This window comes from Artemia sp. Qi Xiang Cuo, chromosome 1 (genome assembly GCF_049724085.1).
Source record: "Artemia sp. Qi Xiang Cuo chromosome 1, ASM4972408v1, whole genome shotgun sequence".
Classification (NCBI taxonomy): domain Eukaryota; kingdom Metazoa; phylum Arthropoda; class Branchiopoda; order Anostraca; family Artemiidae; genus Artemia; species Artemia sp. Qi Xiang Cuo.
The window spans coordinates 1,980,923-2,001,041 of NC_142794.1; the positions used below are offsets into that span (position 1 = coordinate 1,980,923).

The window sequence follows — 20,119 nt, forward strand, 5'->3', positions numbered from 1 at the left end:
CATAACCGGTCTTCAAAGTCGATGGACTGCTTTTAACAATGATTAGGGTCTTGTTAACATTTGGAATTTTTTCAATGAAGTCCGAGGGTATGCACTAGGACTTGTGCTGGGACATGTATGGATCCATACTAAATACGTTGATTATTTAGTTTGTGTTCATGGTGCTAGGTCTAGTAGAAAACTGCCCTTGGACGTGATTTCCCAATAGGTTTCAAATTGACTCAGTGATATTAGCGTGATACTCTCAGTCAGAGCATTGGCAAATGTACACCCTAAACGTACATTCCCTGTTCGTACTATGGTCATATCTTGCGTGCCTGTCAAGTCCAAAACAATAACCCCTTGATTTTTTGAAAACATTGAAACGGTTATTCCATTTTCAAATAGTTGAGAGTCATGATCTAGGGATTGAATATTCAACTCGTAAAGAATTCTAAAGGATTGTTTGTCAAATGATAGAGTGTACCGTATAATAACATTCACTTTTCACACATGGCTAGATAGACCGAAAAAATTAAAATCGTGGGGGGATTCAGTCAAGGATCTAACTGCACTGCTACTCTTCACAAAGCCCAGAGCCAATTTTGATGATATTTCTCCATTGATAAATGATTAACCACTTTAGTTACGAGAGCCGATGGCAATTTGACGTTGGGTGGTAATCGTATGAGGGACAAGAAGTTTAATATTGTTGCCGTTGGCTCTTAGCTTCTCTACTGCCAATGCAACAGAGCTCATAACTTGTTGTTTTCGGACGTGGAGAATTGCCGATGTGATAATGACATTTGCATCGGGTGCGGCAGGAAGTGTTTTTCTCAAAATGAAATTTGATGGGGCCATCTGTAACTTTTTGTCAATCTTTACATTCGTGGTTAACCATTGGGATATATTGAATATCTCATAATTTAATTTTCCAACTAGATGATACTCCTGGGTCACTGAAGTAGTCAACTCACAGTCAGTATCAACACCTGTTCGATATTCATAGCCTAATGATTGTCCTCTCAACTCCTTGTACGCCTTTGGCGCCATCATCATAAATTGTATGTAGCTTGCATAGTTTGATAAATTATTGCTAGTGCTCACCAATGTTCCATTAATAAATACAGTAATTGGCCTGAATACACTGTGTAACATACAGTTTCATACTAGAGAGCCTTACCAGGATGTGAACTTGCATTATCATTCTTTTTCTTCGCCGTGACATTTTAATTAATAAATGTTGACGACAAGTAAATGTAACAGTCTTCATTGGAAAATATTTGAAATTGTATATTTTCTGAGAGGGGCTGTTGAGGGTGAAATTGTTCATAGTAGCCATACTTGAAGCTGACATCAACATTTTCAGCATTGAATAAATTCAATGAGGAACTGATTGATGGATGTGATTCCTTGTGGGGGAGATAAGTCATCTTAAGAGAAGAAATCCTTCTTTGATCTAACAATCTTTTTCTTTTTCTTCTTCTGCTGCTTATTGGCCTTCGTTGTTTTATTTCTCAAAGTCCTTGTTAATGTCCTTTGCTTCCTGCCTGGCTGGAGACTGATGAGTGAATGACGCGAACGCATCCTTTTCAATCCCTCCCCATTTTTTCGAGATTTTAGTTGCTCACCAACGGCTCTTGCTGAAGATCTAATATTTTCCTTAACACTCTCCTTGAAATCCTTGCCCGACCCCCAGTCCTGTAGTGTGGAGGCAGCAAAATTTGATGCAGCAGGTACAAGATATTTTCTGGCAAGGGGTAGTGCAGAACGAAATAGCCTAGCAAACCAGCTACCAAGACCATAGCCAGACATTGTAGTACGACCCTTGTAGTAGTCGAATCCATTGCCTATTTGACGTGGACTCAAAGCATCAACATAACAATCGATATCGGGACAGACAAATGGAATTCTTCTATTGTTCATTTTTTAGGTTATTGTACTGTCATTGAAAATGGGTTAAAAATGACATGTAATAACTTCTAAACCTTTTTAAATTGCTAGAGAATCACCTAATTCGGTTCTTAGGGTTAACTGACAGAGTTCCAAATAGGAAGTGTTTACGGGAATATAATTAAGATGCTTTATATTGTAGTGATGAACATGTTCTTGATTGGTTTTTCGTTCAAGAACTCGTAGGAGGGGAACATTTGAATTACCAACCCGAGATGTTTCCACAAATGAAGCGTAGGGAAATATACAAGTGTCCGTGGAGAAGGCAGGTGGGTAGTCAGCAAAAATGAAATTAGTGTTCCCAGCACTTCTACCATTGATTATATTGAGCTTAAAGCCAAGAACGTCCTTTAAGTTTTCAGTGAGAATAATCTTCTCATTGGCAATTGGTGAACTAATGTAGATCTTGCCCTCCTCCTTTGAATAGTTGAAATGAAAAGCTCCTTTTTTACGAGCAGAAATTCTTTTATTGATAGTACGACATAAATCATTCATGCAGGTGAGCTCCTCGTAGGGTAATTCAATATGTGGATAATCCATCCAATTGATTTTTTGAATTTGTTCTTGATCACCTGGTGGTGGCGGCCAATCATAGGGTCTAATTTTTATTTCATATTTACAATCCTTTCTCAGGATGTCATAAGTATTTTTGAGAATACAGTCGACAAGAGCCACTTCATATGCACCGTCAAATTTGATGGCGGGTGAGAGTTTTGTCCAAAAATCACAGCAAACGTTCTGCAGCACAGACGAAAGCCGAAAAAGAAATCTATAAACTCATTTTAAATTCGGCTTTCGGCAAAATGTGTGAGAGTGTTTGTAATAGGAATCGTTGTGACGTTTGGACCGATCCAGAACAATGTGCTTGAATTATTGCTGATCAAAATTACACTTCCTTCACAATCATTGGCTCGGACATGTTACTTTTGAATAGGAAAAAAAGACGCATTGTCTTGAATAAAAATATTGCTGCAGGCAGTGCTATCTTGGAGATCTCAAAAAAGCTCATGTTGGAATTCTACTACAATGTGGCTAGGGTACGGTGGCCGGAAAAGGGGCAAGTAGAGGTCTGCTACGGTGACACGGATTCTCTACTGCTCAAAGTAAAAACACCAAATCTAATTTTTGATTTGGCGCACGGTTAAATTATCAGCTCAGGTTTGGACTACACCATTTGGAGTGGTGTTCTTTACCCTGTGCTTTTTAAACGTGGGGCGCCCAATCTGCTTTTATTTTTTAAATCTTACCCAGTACGCGATGGGAGTTCTCGTTGTATGATTGTAAGTCTAAAGGTGTAATTTAAACGAACATACGATAAGTAAATCAAGAAACAACGCAAAGGAGTGCCCACGCGCTATGTGGACAAGAATTTCGAAATGAACATTTATAGGAATTGTATTGTTGAAAATGCAATTCCACGAGCCAAATTGTTGGCAATTCGTTCATTGAACTACAGGAACTTTACTGTAAATGTAGAAAAAATAGCCATGAGTACCATTTCCGACAAGGTCTATGTTTGTCAAGATGGTGTGACCACCCTCCCCCTTGGTCACTATTTAACTTCAGAGCGGATCGAATGTATTGCCCACAGGGAAAGTCTCGGTTTAAATAAAGTCCTGTAAATTATTTCCTAAAAAAAACCTTTGGGGGGGGGCCTCGCGGCCCGGGGGGGGGGGGGCGGCCGCCCCCAGCGCGGGGGGCGCACCGTCACCAAAGTTATCTTTTTTTTTTTGGACTTAGAGCAGATTTTTTTTTCAAGTGCCATCTCTCTCTAATTTAATGTTTTTTTTTCTTCTCTATAAATAAACAAAAAAAAAGGGTTTTTTCTCTCTGTGTGTGTACCTATGTAAATGCTATATTTTTTTTTATTATAAATAAATTTAAAAAAGTGTATTTTTTCAAGTGCTCTCTCTCTCTCTAATTTAATGTTGTATTTTTTTTCTCTATAAATAAACAAAAAAAAAGTGTTTTTTCTCTGTATCCAAATGTAAATATTGTATTTCTTATTATAAATAAATTTAAAAAAAGTGTATTTTTTTTTTCAATGTATTGTTAATTTTTTATGTGCATATAATAAAAGAAAAAATATGATTCTGTATTCGTCTCTGTCTTTGTCTTCTTGAAGAACAGAGTAGTAGTAGTAGTAGTTGTAGGGAAATTATTTAGTCATTAGACAATTATAGTCTATAGTTAGTTGTCCAAGTGAACTGCTGAAAGGAACATGCATCAATTTAAAACACCATTCAGATCGTTTCTGTGTGGGCCCTCAATGTCGGGCAAAACAACGCTTTTAACTAAAATAATTAAATATTGTGATAAAATATTTGTGGAAAAGCCGAAAAAAATCTACTAGTGCTATAGTATTTGACGGGAATCATACAACAAAATAAAAGCGATTGCTGCCACCACCCAGGGATTGGTGCATATACAGTTCATACAGGTACTTCATGTTTTCAACATTATTGAACCAAACTCTTTGCTGATTATTGACGATCTGGCTGAATCAATTGAACAATGGTCCCAGACATTGCTGCAATTGTTCACTTTTCGCTCTCATCATGAAAAGATTTCCGTTACTCTGATTCTACACAATCTCTTTCATCAGAGCAAATGTATGCGAAAACTTGCTTTGAACTGCACATACTATATCATCTACAGAGCTGTTCGTGATTCTAGCTCGCTAATAACCCTCAATAAACAAATCTATCCAGGAGCCCCTAAATTTCTGCTCTCAGCATACAATCAGGCAACTAATAAACCCCACGGTTATATCCTATTGGATCTTAATCAAAATACACCCGAGGATCTGCGTGTAGTCACAGATATTTTCGACAATGAAATTACAGTATATCTCCCTGTGAACGCTAAAAAGACCGATTAGTCGCTATCCTGACACTGAAGAATCTACATGAAAATAGACATTTGTTTTCAGATCTAAGTACTTCAAGACCTCAGCTTGGAAGAGCAATGCTCAAATATTGTATTGACAATTATTTAATTAATATAATATATGAAATTTTTTTAATTTTGACCGTGGTTATTTTTAAAATGCCATATTTATTTAAGAAACTGGCAAAGAAAAATTTTTCCTTTGTATGTGATTTGGCATCTAAAAATAAAGTAAATAATTTTAAAAGTAAACGACTTCTTCAGACAGGCGGTAGCTTTTTCACACTTTTACTGCCAATAATTGTAGGACTTGTAAACAGTTTTCTCTAGTGAGAATGGAGAAACCCTATAAATTGACTCCAAGAGAACTCGCTCTCTCACCCGTGGAAAACTTAGAGGACAATCTGAGTAAATTCCACGACAATGAAGCTATTGAGGATGATAAAAAACTGATTTTACTTTAAGATACACTTCGCGGAATGGGCAAACACTATCCTTCAAAGACTACTGCTGCTGATTCTAAAAACGAATCATCTCCTCAATCATTTCCCGCTTCTGTAACACAATTAAAGACGGATTAATTGTATTAGTTTTTATTTAAATTTGTAAATATAAGTCCCCTCTAATTTTTTTAAAAACTTACGCGACTCCTAATCTATCTCTAGGAAAGTGGTCAAATTCAAGTTGAGAGCAATGGGGACAGGATTATAATTCAAGGCAAGAGCTATAATCTACTTGATTTAATGTATGACATGGTTACAAATCGTAAAGGACTATTATCATTTGACACTCGTCTATACAACTTTCTAAATACATTAAACTTCCCCATAAGTCTTATTGGCAATAGAGAAATTCTAAAAAAATTAAATGAACGTGCATCATCATCAACATTAAAAGATGAACTTGAAAAAGAAGAAGATTTTAAATCAATTTCGGAAAAAGATTTTAAATCAATTTTGGAAAATACTAGCACACCACTGATAGCTAGACAAAAGCGAAGACGTATCAAGTCAACGTCACCACCAGCAGCAGCCAGTATACAAAAGGTTAGCAGACATTACACAACGTGTTTACGTTCAAAATGGTTGAAGTTCTGAAAAGTGTTTATGAAAATATTGGTGAGGCGGGGAGTTTAAGGTCCCCCACAACTCCTTCCAAAGTCACGGGTGTTCGCACTAAAAGTGTAAAAGACTATCTACAAAATGAATCAAGTTACACTCTGCATTGAAATCATAGACTTCGTGCCAATCAATATCGAAAAACTAAAGCCTTTTACCCATTGCATATAATGCAAGCAGATCTCCTGACACTAGATGAGCTTCAAAGACGTCACAATACACCGTACAAGTACATCCTACTTGAAATCAGTGTTTTTAGTCGCTATGCATATGCAATTCCATTGCGATCAAAGAGAGGTGTTGAATTTGCTCAGGCCATTGAAAGTATTCTCGGGCAGGACTGATATAAAAAATTCAAAAGGATCAGGGTAGTGAATTTGTTTATCCTCATGTTGCAAAAGCACTAGATAAATATAGTGTGCTGCTCTATCATAGTCGCAGCCGTATAAAGGCCGCATTAGCCGAACGATTGATAAGAACTATTCGACTTTTAATTTCAAGATATTGTACATTGAAAAATACGCCGGATTTTATTCATGATCTAGATAAAATCATGTTGATTTATAATCAACGACCTCATTGATCATTGTCCAACTCTACACCAACGGAAGTTCATCATTCGGATCATAATACAATTGACACCTTTCTTAAACAATATTCCAATTAATCAAAAGTCAAGAAGAAGAAAAATAAATTCAATGTTGGTGATACAGTTCGAATTAATAGAACAACTAATGTTTTTGAAAAGGGGACTTACTTGTGGTCCACTGAACTTTTTAAAGTGGCAAAAATCCTAGACACTAAACTCATAACTTATCGTTTTCATGATGCCAAGGATGAAGAGATTCTCGGTGGCTTTTATGACTATGAATTTCAAAATGTTAAAAATGCCAGTGAAATCTATCAAATTGAAAAGATATTAAAGACGCGTTCTCGCGGGTGTAAGAAACAGTTACTTGTTCGGTGGCTAGGATACAACTCTGATTTTGATTCTGGGATCGGTGTTGAAGATATTGACAATGCCCCATGATTTCTATGTAACTTTCATGTCCAGCGTTTCCGATCCTCTCTACAATGACTTGAATATGACAAGTGATTTTTGTACAAAACTCTCATCTGCAATCCAATTTGACAGTGCATATGAAGTGGATATTGTCTACCGTATCCTAAAAAATACCTATGACATCATGAGAAAGGATCGTATATAGTATATAAAAATTAGACCCTATTATTTGACACCACCACCAGGTGATAAAGAACAAATTCAAAAAATCAATTGGATTGATTATCCATATATTGAATTACAATACGAGGAGCTCACCTGCATGAATGATTTATGTAGTGCTATTAATAAAAGAATTTATGCTCGTAAAAAAGGAGCTTTTCATTTCAACTATTCAAAGGAGGAGGGCAAGATCTATATTAGTTCACCAATTGCCAATGAAAAGATTATTCTCAATGATAACTTAAAGAATGTTCTTGGCTTTAAGCTCAATATAATCAATGTTAGAAGTGCTGGAAACACTCATTTCATTTTTGCTGACTACCCACCTAGCTTTTCCATGGACACTTGTATATTTCTCTACGCTTCATTCGTGGAAACATTTCGGGTTGGTAATTCAAATGTTCTCCTCCTACGAGTTCGTGAACGAAAAACCAATCAAGAACATGTTCATCATCACAATATAAAGAATCTTCAGTATATTCCCGTAAGCACTTCCTATTTGGAACTCTGTCAGTTAACACTAAGAACTGAATTAGGTGATTCTCTAGCAATTTCAAAATGCTTAGCAGTGATTACATGTCATTTTCGACCCATTGTCAACGTCAGTACAATCACCTAAAATGAACAATAGAAGAATTCCATTTGTCTGTCCCAATATCGATTGTTATCTTGGTGCTTTGAGTCCACGTCAAATAGGCAATGGACTGGACTACTACAAGGGGCGTACTACAATGTCTGGCTATGGTCTTGGTACCTGGTTTGCTAGACTATTTCGTTCTGCACTACCTCTTGCCAGAAAATATCTTGTACCTGGTGCATCAAATTTTGCTGCCTCAACACTACAGGACTGGGGGCCGGGCAAAAATTTCAAGGAGAGTGTTAAGGAAAATGTTAGATCTTCTGCAAGAGCCGTAGGCGAGCAATTAAAATCTCGACAAAATGGGGAGGGACTGAAAAGGATGCGTTCACGTCATTCACTCATCAGTCTCCACCCAGGCAGGAAGCAAAGGACATCAACAAGGACTTTGAGAAATAAAAGAACGAAGGCCAACAAGCAGCAGAAGAAGAAAAAGAAAAAGATTGTTAGATCAAAGAAGGATTTCTTCTCTTAAGAGGACTTATCTCCCCCACAAGGAATCATATCCATCAATCAGTTCCTTATTGAATCTATTCAATGCTGAAAATGTTGATGTCAGCGTCAAGTATGGCTACTATGAACAATTTCACCCACAACAACACCTCTCGGAAAATATACACTTTCAAATATTCTCCAATGAAGTCTATTTCATTGATTTTTCATCAAGATTTATTGATCTAAATGTTGCGGTGAAGAAAAAGTCAGATAATACAACTCCAAATGCTGGCGATGGTCTCTCCTATAAAAACTGTATTCTACACAACCTATTCAAACAAATTAATGTATTTATTAATGTAACCTTGGGGAGCACTAGCAATAATTTATCCAACTATGCAAGCCACATACAATTTATGATGATAACGCCAAAGTCTTACAAGGAGAGGAGAGGACAATAATTGGACTATGAATATCGAACAGGTGTTGATACTGACGGTGAGTTGACCACTGCAGTGACCCAGGAGTATCATCTAGTTGGTAAATTAAATCATGAGATATTCAATATATCCCAATGGCTACCCCCCAATATCAACATTGACATAAAGTTACATATGGCCCCATCGAATTTCATTTTGAGAAAAATACTTCCTGCAGCACCCGATGCAAATGTTGTTACCACATCGGCAATTCTCCACATTGGAAAACAACAAGTTATGAGCTCTGTTGCATTGGCAGTAGAAAAGCTAAGAGCCAATGGTAACAACATTAAACTTCTTGTCCCCCATACAATCATCAATCAACATCACATTGCCAACGGCTCTATTAGCTATAGCGATTCATCATTTATCAATGGAGAAATCCCATCAAAATTTGCTTTGGCCTTTGTGAAGAGTGGCAGAGCCGTTGGATCCTGGACTGAATCCCCCCATGATTTTAATTTTTTAGGTCTATCTAGCCTTGTGTGCAAAAAGAATGGTATTACCCTGTACATTCCATCATTTGCCAAAAAATCCTATAGAAATCTTTACGAGTTGACCACGTAGTCCCTAGATCATGACTCTCAACTATTTGAAAATAGAATAACCGATTCAATGTTTTCAAAAAATCATGGCGTAATTGTTTGGATTTGTCAGGCACGCAAGATATGACCATAGTACGAACAGGGAATGTACGTTTAGAGTGTACATTTGCCAATGCTCTGACTGAGAGTATCACGCTAATATCACTGAGTCAATTCGAAACCTATTAGGATATCACCCCTGACGGCAGTGTTCTACTAAACCTAGCACCATGAACACAAACTAAATAATCAACGTATTTACTATGGATCCATACATGTCCCAGCACAAGTCCTATTGCAGGCCATCGGACTTCATTGAAAAAATTCCAAATGTTAACAAGACCCTAATCATTGTTAAAAGCAGTCCATCGACTTTGACGACCGGTTATGGGCTATTCATCTTTCAAACAGCGAAGAATATTGAATTTTTTGATCCTCTTGGCCTATCGTATAAATTCTACGCTCCATATATCAGCAACTTTATTGAAAGCAGTGGGAAAACCATTATTCAAAATCAACGAAGTGTACAGGATTTAACGACTAATACATGTGGCTTTCATGCACTACTCTTTTTCATGTTCAGATGTCGTGACTACACCTACAAGCAGTTTCTCAACATCTACGTTGACTTACCTCAATTGAACGACTTTCTAGTGTATAATATACTTAAAATTTTATTTAATATTGATTTTAGTGCCCTAATAATAAAATGTTCTAAAGATGTATGTGAAATTGTTTATTAATAAAAAAAAAATTATATACACTATAAAACGACTTTTCTGCTCTTTAGATTTCATCCACTACTGGGTATTTGTCGATAACAACTAGTGCAGGTAGATTATCTGAATTCACAGTGTACTGATCCTGATGTAGTGCAATGTCAGGGTCACATTTTCTACAGTAGAGTGTGACTTCACTCTTGTCATATCTCTTTGTATAGTCAATGATACTATTCTCATTCATTCTATAGAATTCACATGTTTCAATTTGCTTATTTGAAGCAATTTCACAAACAGTGTCCTCAAGTGTCGAATCACATTCCGTCACAGCCAAATAAAAATCAGTGGGCTTGTAATCATAACACCCGGTGTCTTCACAACGATGACGTAGAAACCATATTCTTTTGTTGTTCCAACAGTTGAATCGTTGACCCGGTTCCTCCCCCCCAGAACAATCTAAAACCACGACGATACGAATCTCGTAGCAATAAACTAAAATCACGGTTAGGATTCTTTCCAATCATACCGTGATATGTACTCTCCCACAGATTACATTTATCATAATAACAATTGGAGCATAGGTGACCTCTAGGCTGAGAGTCACACACCTTTTCAACACAGGAATTATAACCTTTAATTTGCACAGCATATTCTCTATGCAATTTACATGGCTTGCATAAGCTACACTTTTCATCATATTCCTCAATCATTGTGCAATTCTCACATGATTACCAGCTGCCCAGTGAGTACATACATAACGGACATGTATGGAACATTTTGTCATGTGTTGACACTCTCACTACCACAATGAAACTGAGCTAGCAACAAAAAAATAATGTCTGAGAGAGAGAGAGGAGTAAATCATCCTTGAGCACCATCTTTCTTATGAAAAAAGTCTTAAATTTCTAAACTAATGTTTAAAAGCATATCCACAATATCATTTTGCCGTGTCGTGATCAATATATCAATAAATTGTGTAAATGCATTGGGACCACAACGTAGAAGCTTCATACAATAGTCTAATGATGGAGAATCAGTTTTCATTATATCAACAATCACTCCTCGATATAATATACTCCTTTTACTATACAACTGTTGAAAATCATCTTATCTAATCATACTATCTTACATAAGAAAGATTGGAAACATGTTTAGCAACGACACATATACTTCCATTTTTTTTTTTAGTCACAACTCTACCCAGCTCCCAAAACGAATAAAAATAATCTCTTTTTTTTCTACTCTGGATGAAACACGATTGTCTAATGTAGAAAGAAAAAATACCATTTAATTATAAACATTTTTATTGATCATAATTACAATAATGATATTCACTGATGCATTTTGTTCTCATCAATATATTTCGATAGGACATCTAATGCTGACTGAAGTTTATTTATATGGAGAATATTTACTTTTCCAGCAAAACACAGCTGCTCCTCCTGCTTAAATTTGCTTAATGATATCACGTATCTAGCATACATAGTGTCCCATTCAAGACATAGTCTACAGCCAGCAGTTATTTCCACAGCTACATTGGGTACTCGTATATCGTTGCTGCTGCTGCTGTTGGTTCCATCATTAATCTCCAATAGTGTAAATGCACCACTCATTTTTTTTCTCCACTAATATCCTTGCAAATAAAAACTATTCTCTTTGAATTCAATTCTCTTACTAATATGAATTGTACAGAAAACTATTCCTTTTATTCAAATCCTAATCATCAATCAAGTTATACTTGTTCCTCTCTGCAAAGGTGTAATGACTTGCAGAATAGGATTATCAGAAAATCCTGTTTGTACCGGGGCGTCGCAATATTACATGGTATTTGCTAAATGTCTGCTAGAACAACATGGTGTTTGCTATATGTCTGTTAGAATAACATTGTATTTGCTATACGTCTCGTAGAATCCAGAAGGCACATTCTACTAGCGACCCGGCTCAATAGTAACTATAACTCTAAAAAACGGAATTTCGATACCAATAGACACATCAAAAGAATTATATTTTCATGTTGATTTCAAATATATAAGTTTCATCAAGTTTAGTCTTACCCATCAAAAGTTACGCGCCTGAGAAAATTTGACTTATTTTCGAAAAAGGTGGAAACACCCCCTAAAAGTCATAGAATTTTAATGAAAACCACACCATCACATTTAGCGTATCAGAGAACCCTAATGTAGAGGTTTCAAGCTCCTATCTGCAATTAAATAAAAAAAGCAAGTTTTTTTAACTGAAAGTAAGGACCGACGTTAAAACTTAAAGAGAACAGAAATTATTCCGTATATGAAAGGTGCTGTCCCCGCCTCAATGCCTCGCTCTGTACGCTAAAGTTTTTTATTGTTTAAAAAAATAGAGTTTTGGGAAAGTCAAATTTTAGCCTAAAGAGCGAGGCGTTGAGGAGGGGACAGCCCCTTTCATATAAGGAATAATTTCTGTTTGTTTTAAGTTTTAACGTCGGTCCTTACTTTCAGTTAAAAAAAAAACTTTTTTTTATTTAATTTTTGAATGTTTTTGAATAAATGCAGGTTTTGATTTTGGCTCACCGCTTTTGAATAAGCAAAACCAAATTTGTATATTAATTTTACTTTTATTTGGTTAAATGGCTTTCTCGTACGTTGTTTAATTTTATTTACGAATGTTTTTATTAGTAATAAATATTACTTACGAATTAACTTACGTAACGAATTTCTATATTCATATATTCAAAATATATATATTAGGGGGTTCGCTTCCATGTCAATACCTCACTCCTTACGCTAAAGTTCAAATTTTGTTCTAATTCTTTAAAAGTGACCCCTTAATCACAAAGGCCGTTAATTAGAATAAATAGCTCTTATGAAAGTATTAAAAACTCTTTAGCATAAAGAGCGGGGTATTGACTAGGGGTCGAACCCAATCACATACTTAGCATTTTCTGTTCATTTTAAGTTTTTATTTTGCTCCTTACTTTTAGTTGAAATTTTTTTTTTAATATACTTTCTGATCTTTTTTTAAATAATGATGGGAAATCCGGTGCCCCCTTCAGAGCAATGTCCCTTCCTCCATGTAAAGATCCTCCCGCATAACCCCCGGGCCCCGACCCATCCCCCTCCCACTACCAGAAAAAATCCCTCTGAAAACGTCTGTATAGTTCCCAATAACCAATGCTATATGTTAACATTGGGTAAAGTTCATTACTTTCAGCCTTCCCCCCGGGACTTTGGGGGATTAAGTCATCCTAAAAGACATAGTTATCATATTTTTGACCATGCTGAACAAAATGGCTATCTAAAAATTATGATCGGGTGATTTTGGGAACAAATGAGCGTGGGAGGGGGCCTAGGTGCCCTCCATTTTTGTTGGTCAGTTAAAAAGGGCACTAGAACTTTTAATTTTCGTTCCAATGAGCCCTCCCACGATATTCTAGGACAACTGGGTCGATACGATCACCCCTGGGGAAAAAAACAACAACAAATAAACACGCATTATTATGCTTTTTTTTAATTATTCATGTACGGTGAACCAAAATCAAAGCTGCATTAATTCAAATACGTTCAGAAATTAAGTATAAAAAAAACAAGTTTCTTTAACTGAAAGTAATGAGTGACATTAAGACTTAAAACGAACAGAAATTATTCCGTATATGAAAGGGGCTGTCCCCTCCTCAATGCCTCGCTCTTTACGCTAAAGTTTGACTCTGTCTCACAATTTAATTTTTTTAAACAAAACCTTTAAACTTTAAAGAACAAAAAAACTTTAGTTTCTTATGCTTAAGTGAAGAACAACGAAAACCTAAATGGAGTATGACACACTGAATATTAGAGAGGGGCTGCTACTCCGCCGGTCCCCCGTGGAGTGTAAGCAAGGCTAGAGCAGTTTCCCACCAGTTAGTTTTTCCTACAAACTTTTCTTTTGACTTTTGGGATCAAAATTTAACTGCTGACAGGTTTGTCTTTAATTTTTTGTTTTCTTAATTAATAAAAACAAAGCAAAGAATGATCGGCATTAAAGGGGTAGTTTCCTATCATGTAGCTTCTATACTCTGAAGGTAATTACTCTTATCTATATTGTTTCCATGGCCTTACTAGATGATAGTGGCCAAGGCCAAGGCCGTATCCAGGATCTTTGTTGAGGTTGGGGTTATCTTTTGGGAGGGGGGGGGTTACAAAAAACTTTAAAAGTATCAAAAATGTGTTTTATGCATTTTTGTTACGTTTTACGAGTCGGACAAGTATTTCAGGGGGGGTCACCCCCCCCCCCCCTGAATACGGCCTTGGGCCAGTCATGTAAGTTTAGTAAGGGCCTGTTGACCAGTCCGTTCCTGCTAAAAGATCTCAATTTTTCTGGGTTTCTTTCAATAATTTCTTGTGTATTTTTATTTTCTCAAACCTCTCCACCTTCTAAATATTGTGTCTACCCTTAAATTCATTTCTTGTACACAGGGTTTGTAAGGGTCTCAGTGTTTCCCAGCTCCTTCAAGTTTAAATTTTTTACCCTACTAGTACTAACAACTCACCGCAGGACCAAGCCACCTGAGGCCAACACAGCTACGCACGCTCCTCCATCCCAATCTATTATAAGCCTTCCTTTTTATATCCTCCCAGGAAGTTCACATTTCCTAACCAGTTGCCATTAATCTTTGCGTTTTCCTGTCTCCGTCTGCATGCGTTCATCGAACTGGCTATTCTTTTATTATTATTTTTACTATTACTATTTACTTTTTTTTCCTTTTTATTTTACTGGTTATTCTTGTACTATTTTTCGAGATGTTTATTCCTTTTTTAGGACTACCAAAGGTACTTAGATGCAACTACACCATATACAGTGTTTAGATGGATTTCTGCCGCAGTTTTAGCCTTGATCTTCATGTGTAGAATAATATGGCTTCAAGTAAGAATTTTTTTTTTTTATGTAATTATTAATTATATTTTTATGAACTATGTTAAATTATAAAAAAAAACGAGATTAAAAAAGGAACGGAAAAACAAAGTTACAAAAGCAGTGATAAAAAGAAAAATCATACCAACAAAAATCACGGCTATGCAATGAGCCCGACAAGAATTTTATGTTTGAATATTGAGATTGTGTTCCAATTTCACACTTTGTTTTACTATTATGTTTATTTAACCAAAACTGTGTATCTATTTATGTAAAAATTTGAAAATTAAGCATAAAAAAAATGTTACATGGGAAAGAGGTTTGAACAAAGTAACTTTATTTTAAGTGAGCATGCTGTTTTATTTTATTAGCAATATAATAACAGGGGCAAATTGCTGCCTCTTAGAAGATTAGTAATAAAAGATACTGATTAATATAGCAGGAGTTTTATGAAATATTGAAGCAAAAATGTTCAGAACCAAAAGTGCCACGACCTCACCGCAGCACCATGCAGCATAAGAAGATGTAGCTTATTTTATTAGCAATATAATAACAGGGGCAAATTGCTGCCTCTTAGAAGATTAGTAATAAAAGATACTGATTAATATAGCAGGAGTTTTATGAACTATTGTAGCAGAAATGTTCAGAACCAAAAGTGCCACGACCTCACCGCAGCACCATGCAGCATAAGAAGATGTAGCTTATTTTATTAGCAATATAATAACAGGGGCAAATTGCTGCCTCTTAGAAGATTAGTAATAAAAGATACTGATTAATATAGCAGTAGTTTTATGAACTATTGTAGCAGAAATGTTCAGAACCAAAAGTGCCACGACCTCACCGCAGCACCATGCAGCATAAGAAGATGTAGCTTATTTTATTAGCAATATAATAACAGGGGCAAATTGCTGCCTCTTAGAAGATTAGTAATAAAAGATACTGATTAATATAGCAGGAGTTTTATGAACTATTGTAGCAGAAATGTTCAGAACCAAAAGTGCCACGACCTCACCGCAGCACCATGCAGCATAAGAAGATGTAGCTTATTTTATTAGCAATATAATAACAGGGGCAAATTGCTGCCTCTTAGAAGATTAGTAATAAAAGATACTGATTAATATAGCAGAAGTTTTACGAAATATTGAAGCAAAATTGTTCAGAACCAAAAGTGCCACGACCTCACCGCAGCACCATGCAGCATAAGAAGATGTAGCTTATTTTATTAGCAATATAATAACAGGGGCAAATTGATGCCTCTTGGAAGATTAGTAATAAAAGATACTGATTAATATAGCAGGAGTTTTATGAACTATTGTAGCAGAAATGTTCAGAACCAAAAGTGCCACGACCTCACCGCAGCACCATGCAGCATAAGAAGATGTAGCTTATTTTATTAGCAATATAATAACAGGGGCAAATTGCTGCCTCTTAGAAGATTAGTAATAAAAGATACTGATTAATATAGCAGGAGTTTTATGAACTATTGTAGCAGAAATGTTCAGAACCAAAAGTGCCACGACCTCACCGCAGCACCATGCAGCATAAGAAGATGTAGCTTATTTTATTAGCAATATAATAACAGGGGCAAATTGCTGCCTCTTAGAAGATTAGTAATAAAAGATACTGATTAATATAGCAGGAGTTTTATGAACTATTGTAGCAGAAATGTTCAGAACCAAAAGTGCCACGACCTCACCGCAGCACCATGCAGCATAAGAAGATGTAGCTTATTTTATTAGCAATATAATAACAGGGGCAAATTGCTGCCTCTTAGAAGATTAGTAATAAAAGATACTGATTAATATAGCAGGAGTTTTATGAACTATTGTAGCAGAAATGTTCAGAACCAAAAGTGCCACGACCTCACCGCAGCACCATGCAGCATAAGAAGATGTAGCTTATTTTATTAGCAATATAATAACAGGGGCAAATTGCTGCCTCTTAGAAGATTAGTAATAAAAGATACTGATTAATATAGCAGGAGTTTTATGAACTATTGTAGCAGAAATGTTCAGAACCAAAAGTGCCACGACCTCACCGCAGCACCATGCAGCATAAGAAGATGTAGCTTATTTTATTAGCAATATAATAACAGGGGCAAATTGCTGCCTCTTAGAAGATTAGTAATAAAAGATACTGATTAATATAGCAGGAGTTTTATGAACTATTGTAGCAGAAATGTTCAGAACCAAAAGTGCCACGACCTCACCGCAGCACCATGCAGCATAAGAAGATGTAGCTTATTTTATTAGCAATATAATAACAGGGGCAAATTGCTGCCTCTTAGAAGATTAGTAATAAAAGATACTGATTAATATAGCAGGAGTTTTATGAACTATTGTAGCAGAAATGTTCAGAACCAAAAGTGCCACGACCTCACCGCAGCACCATGCAGCATAAGAAGATGTAGCTTATTTTATTAGCAATATAATAACAGGGGCAAATTGCTGCCTCTTAGAAGATTAGTAATAAAAGATACTGATTAATATAGCAGAAGTTTTATGAACTATTGTAGCAGAAATGTTCAGAACCAAAAGTGCCACGACCTCACCGCAGCACCATGCAGCATAAGAAGATGTAGCTTATTTTATTAGCAATATAATAACAGGGGCAAATTGCTGCCTCTTAGAAGAATAGTAATAAAAGATGCTGATTAATATAACAGAAGTTTTATGAAGTATTGAAGCAAAAATGTTCAGAACCAAAAGTGCCACGACCTCACCGCAGCACCATGCAGCATAAGAAGATGTAGCTTATTTTATTAGCAATATAATAACAGGGGCAAATTGATGCCTCTTAGAAGATTAGTAATAAAAGATACTGATTAATATAGCAGGAGTTTTATGAACTATTGTAGCAGAAATGTTCAGAACCAAAAGTGCCACGACCTCACCGCAGCACCATGCAGCATAAGAAGATGTAGCTTATTTTATTAGCAATATAATAACAGGGGCAAATTGCTGCCTCTTAGAAGATTAGTAATAAAAGATACTGATTAATATAGCAGGAGTTTTATGAACTATTGTAGCAGAAATGTTCAGAACCAAAAGTGCCACGACCTCACCGCAGCACCATGCAGCATAAGAAGATGTAGCTTATTTTATTAGCAATATAATAACAGGGGCAAATTGCTGCCTCTTAGAAGATTAGTAATAAAAGATACTGATTAATATAGCAGGAGTTTTATGAACTATTGTAGCAGAAATGTTCAGAACCAAAAGTGCCACGACCTCACCGCAGCACCATGCAGCATAAGAAGATGTAGCTTATTTTATTAGCAATATAATAACAGGGGCAAATTGCTGCCTCTTAGAAGAATAGTAATAAAAGATTCTGATTAATATATCAGAAGTTTTATGAACTATTGTAGCAAAAATGTTCAGAACCAAAAGTGCCACGACCTCACCGCAGCACCATGCAGCATAAGAAGATGTAGCTTATTTTATTAGCAATATAATAACAGGGGCAAATTGATGCCTCTTGGAAGATTAGTAATAAAAGATACTGATTAATATAACAGAAGTTTTATGAAGTATTGAAGCAAAAATGTTCAGAACCAAAAGTGCCACGACGGCACCGCAGCACCATGCAGCATAAGAAGATGTAGCTTTTCTTGAAAGTATAATTGCCTTTGGGATTTCAAGAATCAATAGATTGTTAATATTTGAACTGTGGTTGGTGGTAAGCAATGTCAAATTTGACTAACTAGTTTATTTGTTTTTATGGGTTAACGTGGGAACCTGACGAAAATTTGGTACTGCCCTAAAAACTTCATATGTTTGAAGTATCTGAAAGAAAATCTTATTTTCTACGATGATTTTCTTAATTGTTATTTTGGATATTATACTATTTACTTTTATCTCGCATTTGTCCTTTCAGGGATGGTACATTATAGCCTATGCCTTGGGTATTTATCACTTGAACTTGTTTATCGCCTTTTTGTCACCAAAGATTGATCCCGCATTTCAGGAATTTGTTGGTAAGTTTTGCATAATCTTATAAATAATCCCAAATTATCATCGAAAAGAGTAAAGAGCCTCAGTAGTAGCGTACGTAGAATGCTTTGTTAGGTATCAGAAGGAGTTTTTCCCTTGTAATTGTAACTGGTTTTTTCCTGTAATTTAATTGTGCCTGTATTGGTAAATAAAAGGGTGGGAAGGAATTCTTTGTGTCAGTGGTCTGAGGCTTGGAAGTGATGAAAGATGCAAACTAAAACTTTTACTTGGTGTGAGAATCGCAAAACTTGGCTGAGGAGTAATAGCAAAGTTTGTAAAATTTCCAGTAGTTTTTCTCTAATAATTCTATTTTAAAACAAACTAGTATGTCGTAATCCAAGCCAAGCTAATATCAATTATAAAAAAGATATGTTTTTCCTTGCCTGAGTTTTGAGGTAGCATAAGAAAGGTTCTCTTGTGAAAATTCTCCCATAGAGAATTTCTCCAGCGGAAAATCCCTCCCCACGGAAAAAACAGACAATTTCGACTGCACTGAAAATTTCCCCAGGACAATTCCTCGGCAACATCTCAACGTGTAAATTGAGTCCCCAAAGAGAAATTAAGACAAATAAAAGGAATCTCCTATAGGAATTCAGGCAAATTCCGCCCATTTAAGATTTCGCTTGGAAAATTCAGCCCCAGAAACTGCCCTTCCCCACGGAAATTCTCCCCGTGAAAAATCCCCCTACGCACAAATTACCACCCCCTCCCAAAAACGTATGTACACAATCCAATAATAAATACTATATGTAAGCAATGTGAAAATTTCATATCTTACAGCCCTTTCCCCAGTCGATGGGGGGGGGGGATTCAAGTCATCCCCATAGGATAGTTATTGGATCTTTCGACTCTGTGAACAAAATGGATATCTCAAAATTATGATCTGATTACTTTGGGGGAGAGGCGCGTCAGGGAGGCTTTTTGGTCGCTCAAAGTGTACTAGAACTTTCAGTATCCGTTCGAATGAGCCCTCTCCCAATCTTGCCGGACCATTGGTTCCACGCGATAACCCCTTGGAAGAAACAAAACAAAAAACAAACAAATAAACATCTGAATCATTCTTCTGGCAAAAAAAGCTACAAAATTGTAGATGGGAGTTTGAAACTTCTACAATGGGGTTCTCTGATACGCTGAACCTGATGATACGACTTTTACAGACATACCTTGACTTTTTGGGGGTGTTTTTCACCTTTTTCGAAATCACGGAAAATTTCTTGAATTCGTAGCTTTTGATGGGTAATATTGA

The 20,119-nt window shown here is 36.1% G+C and overlaps 1 protein-coding gene across 1 annotated transcript in view; it reads left to right on the forward strand.

Moving 5' to 3' along the window:
• LOC148955896 (protein RER1) overlaps window positions 1–20,119 on the forward strand; it is a 51,608-nt gene that overhangs the window by 14,771 nt on the left and 16,718 nt on the right. The window contains exons 2-3 of the mRNA XM_089093010.1: window positions 14,786–14,890; window positions 18,758–18,857. Coding sequence (XP_088949136.1) covers window positions 14,786–14,890; window positions 18,758–18,857 — 205 coding nt within the window. The remainder of the gene's footprint in view (window positions 1–14,785; window positions 14,891–18,757; window positions 18,858–20,119) is intronic.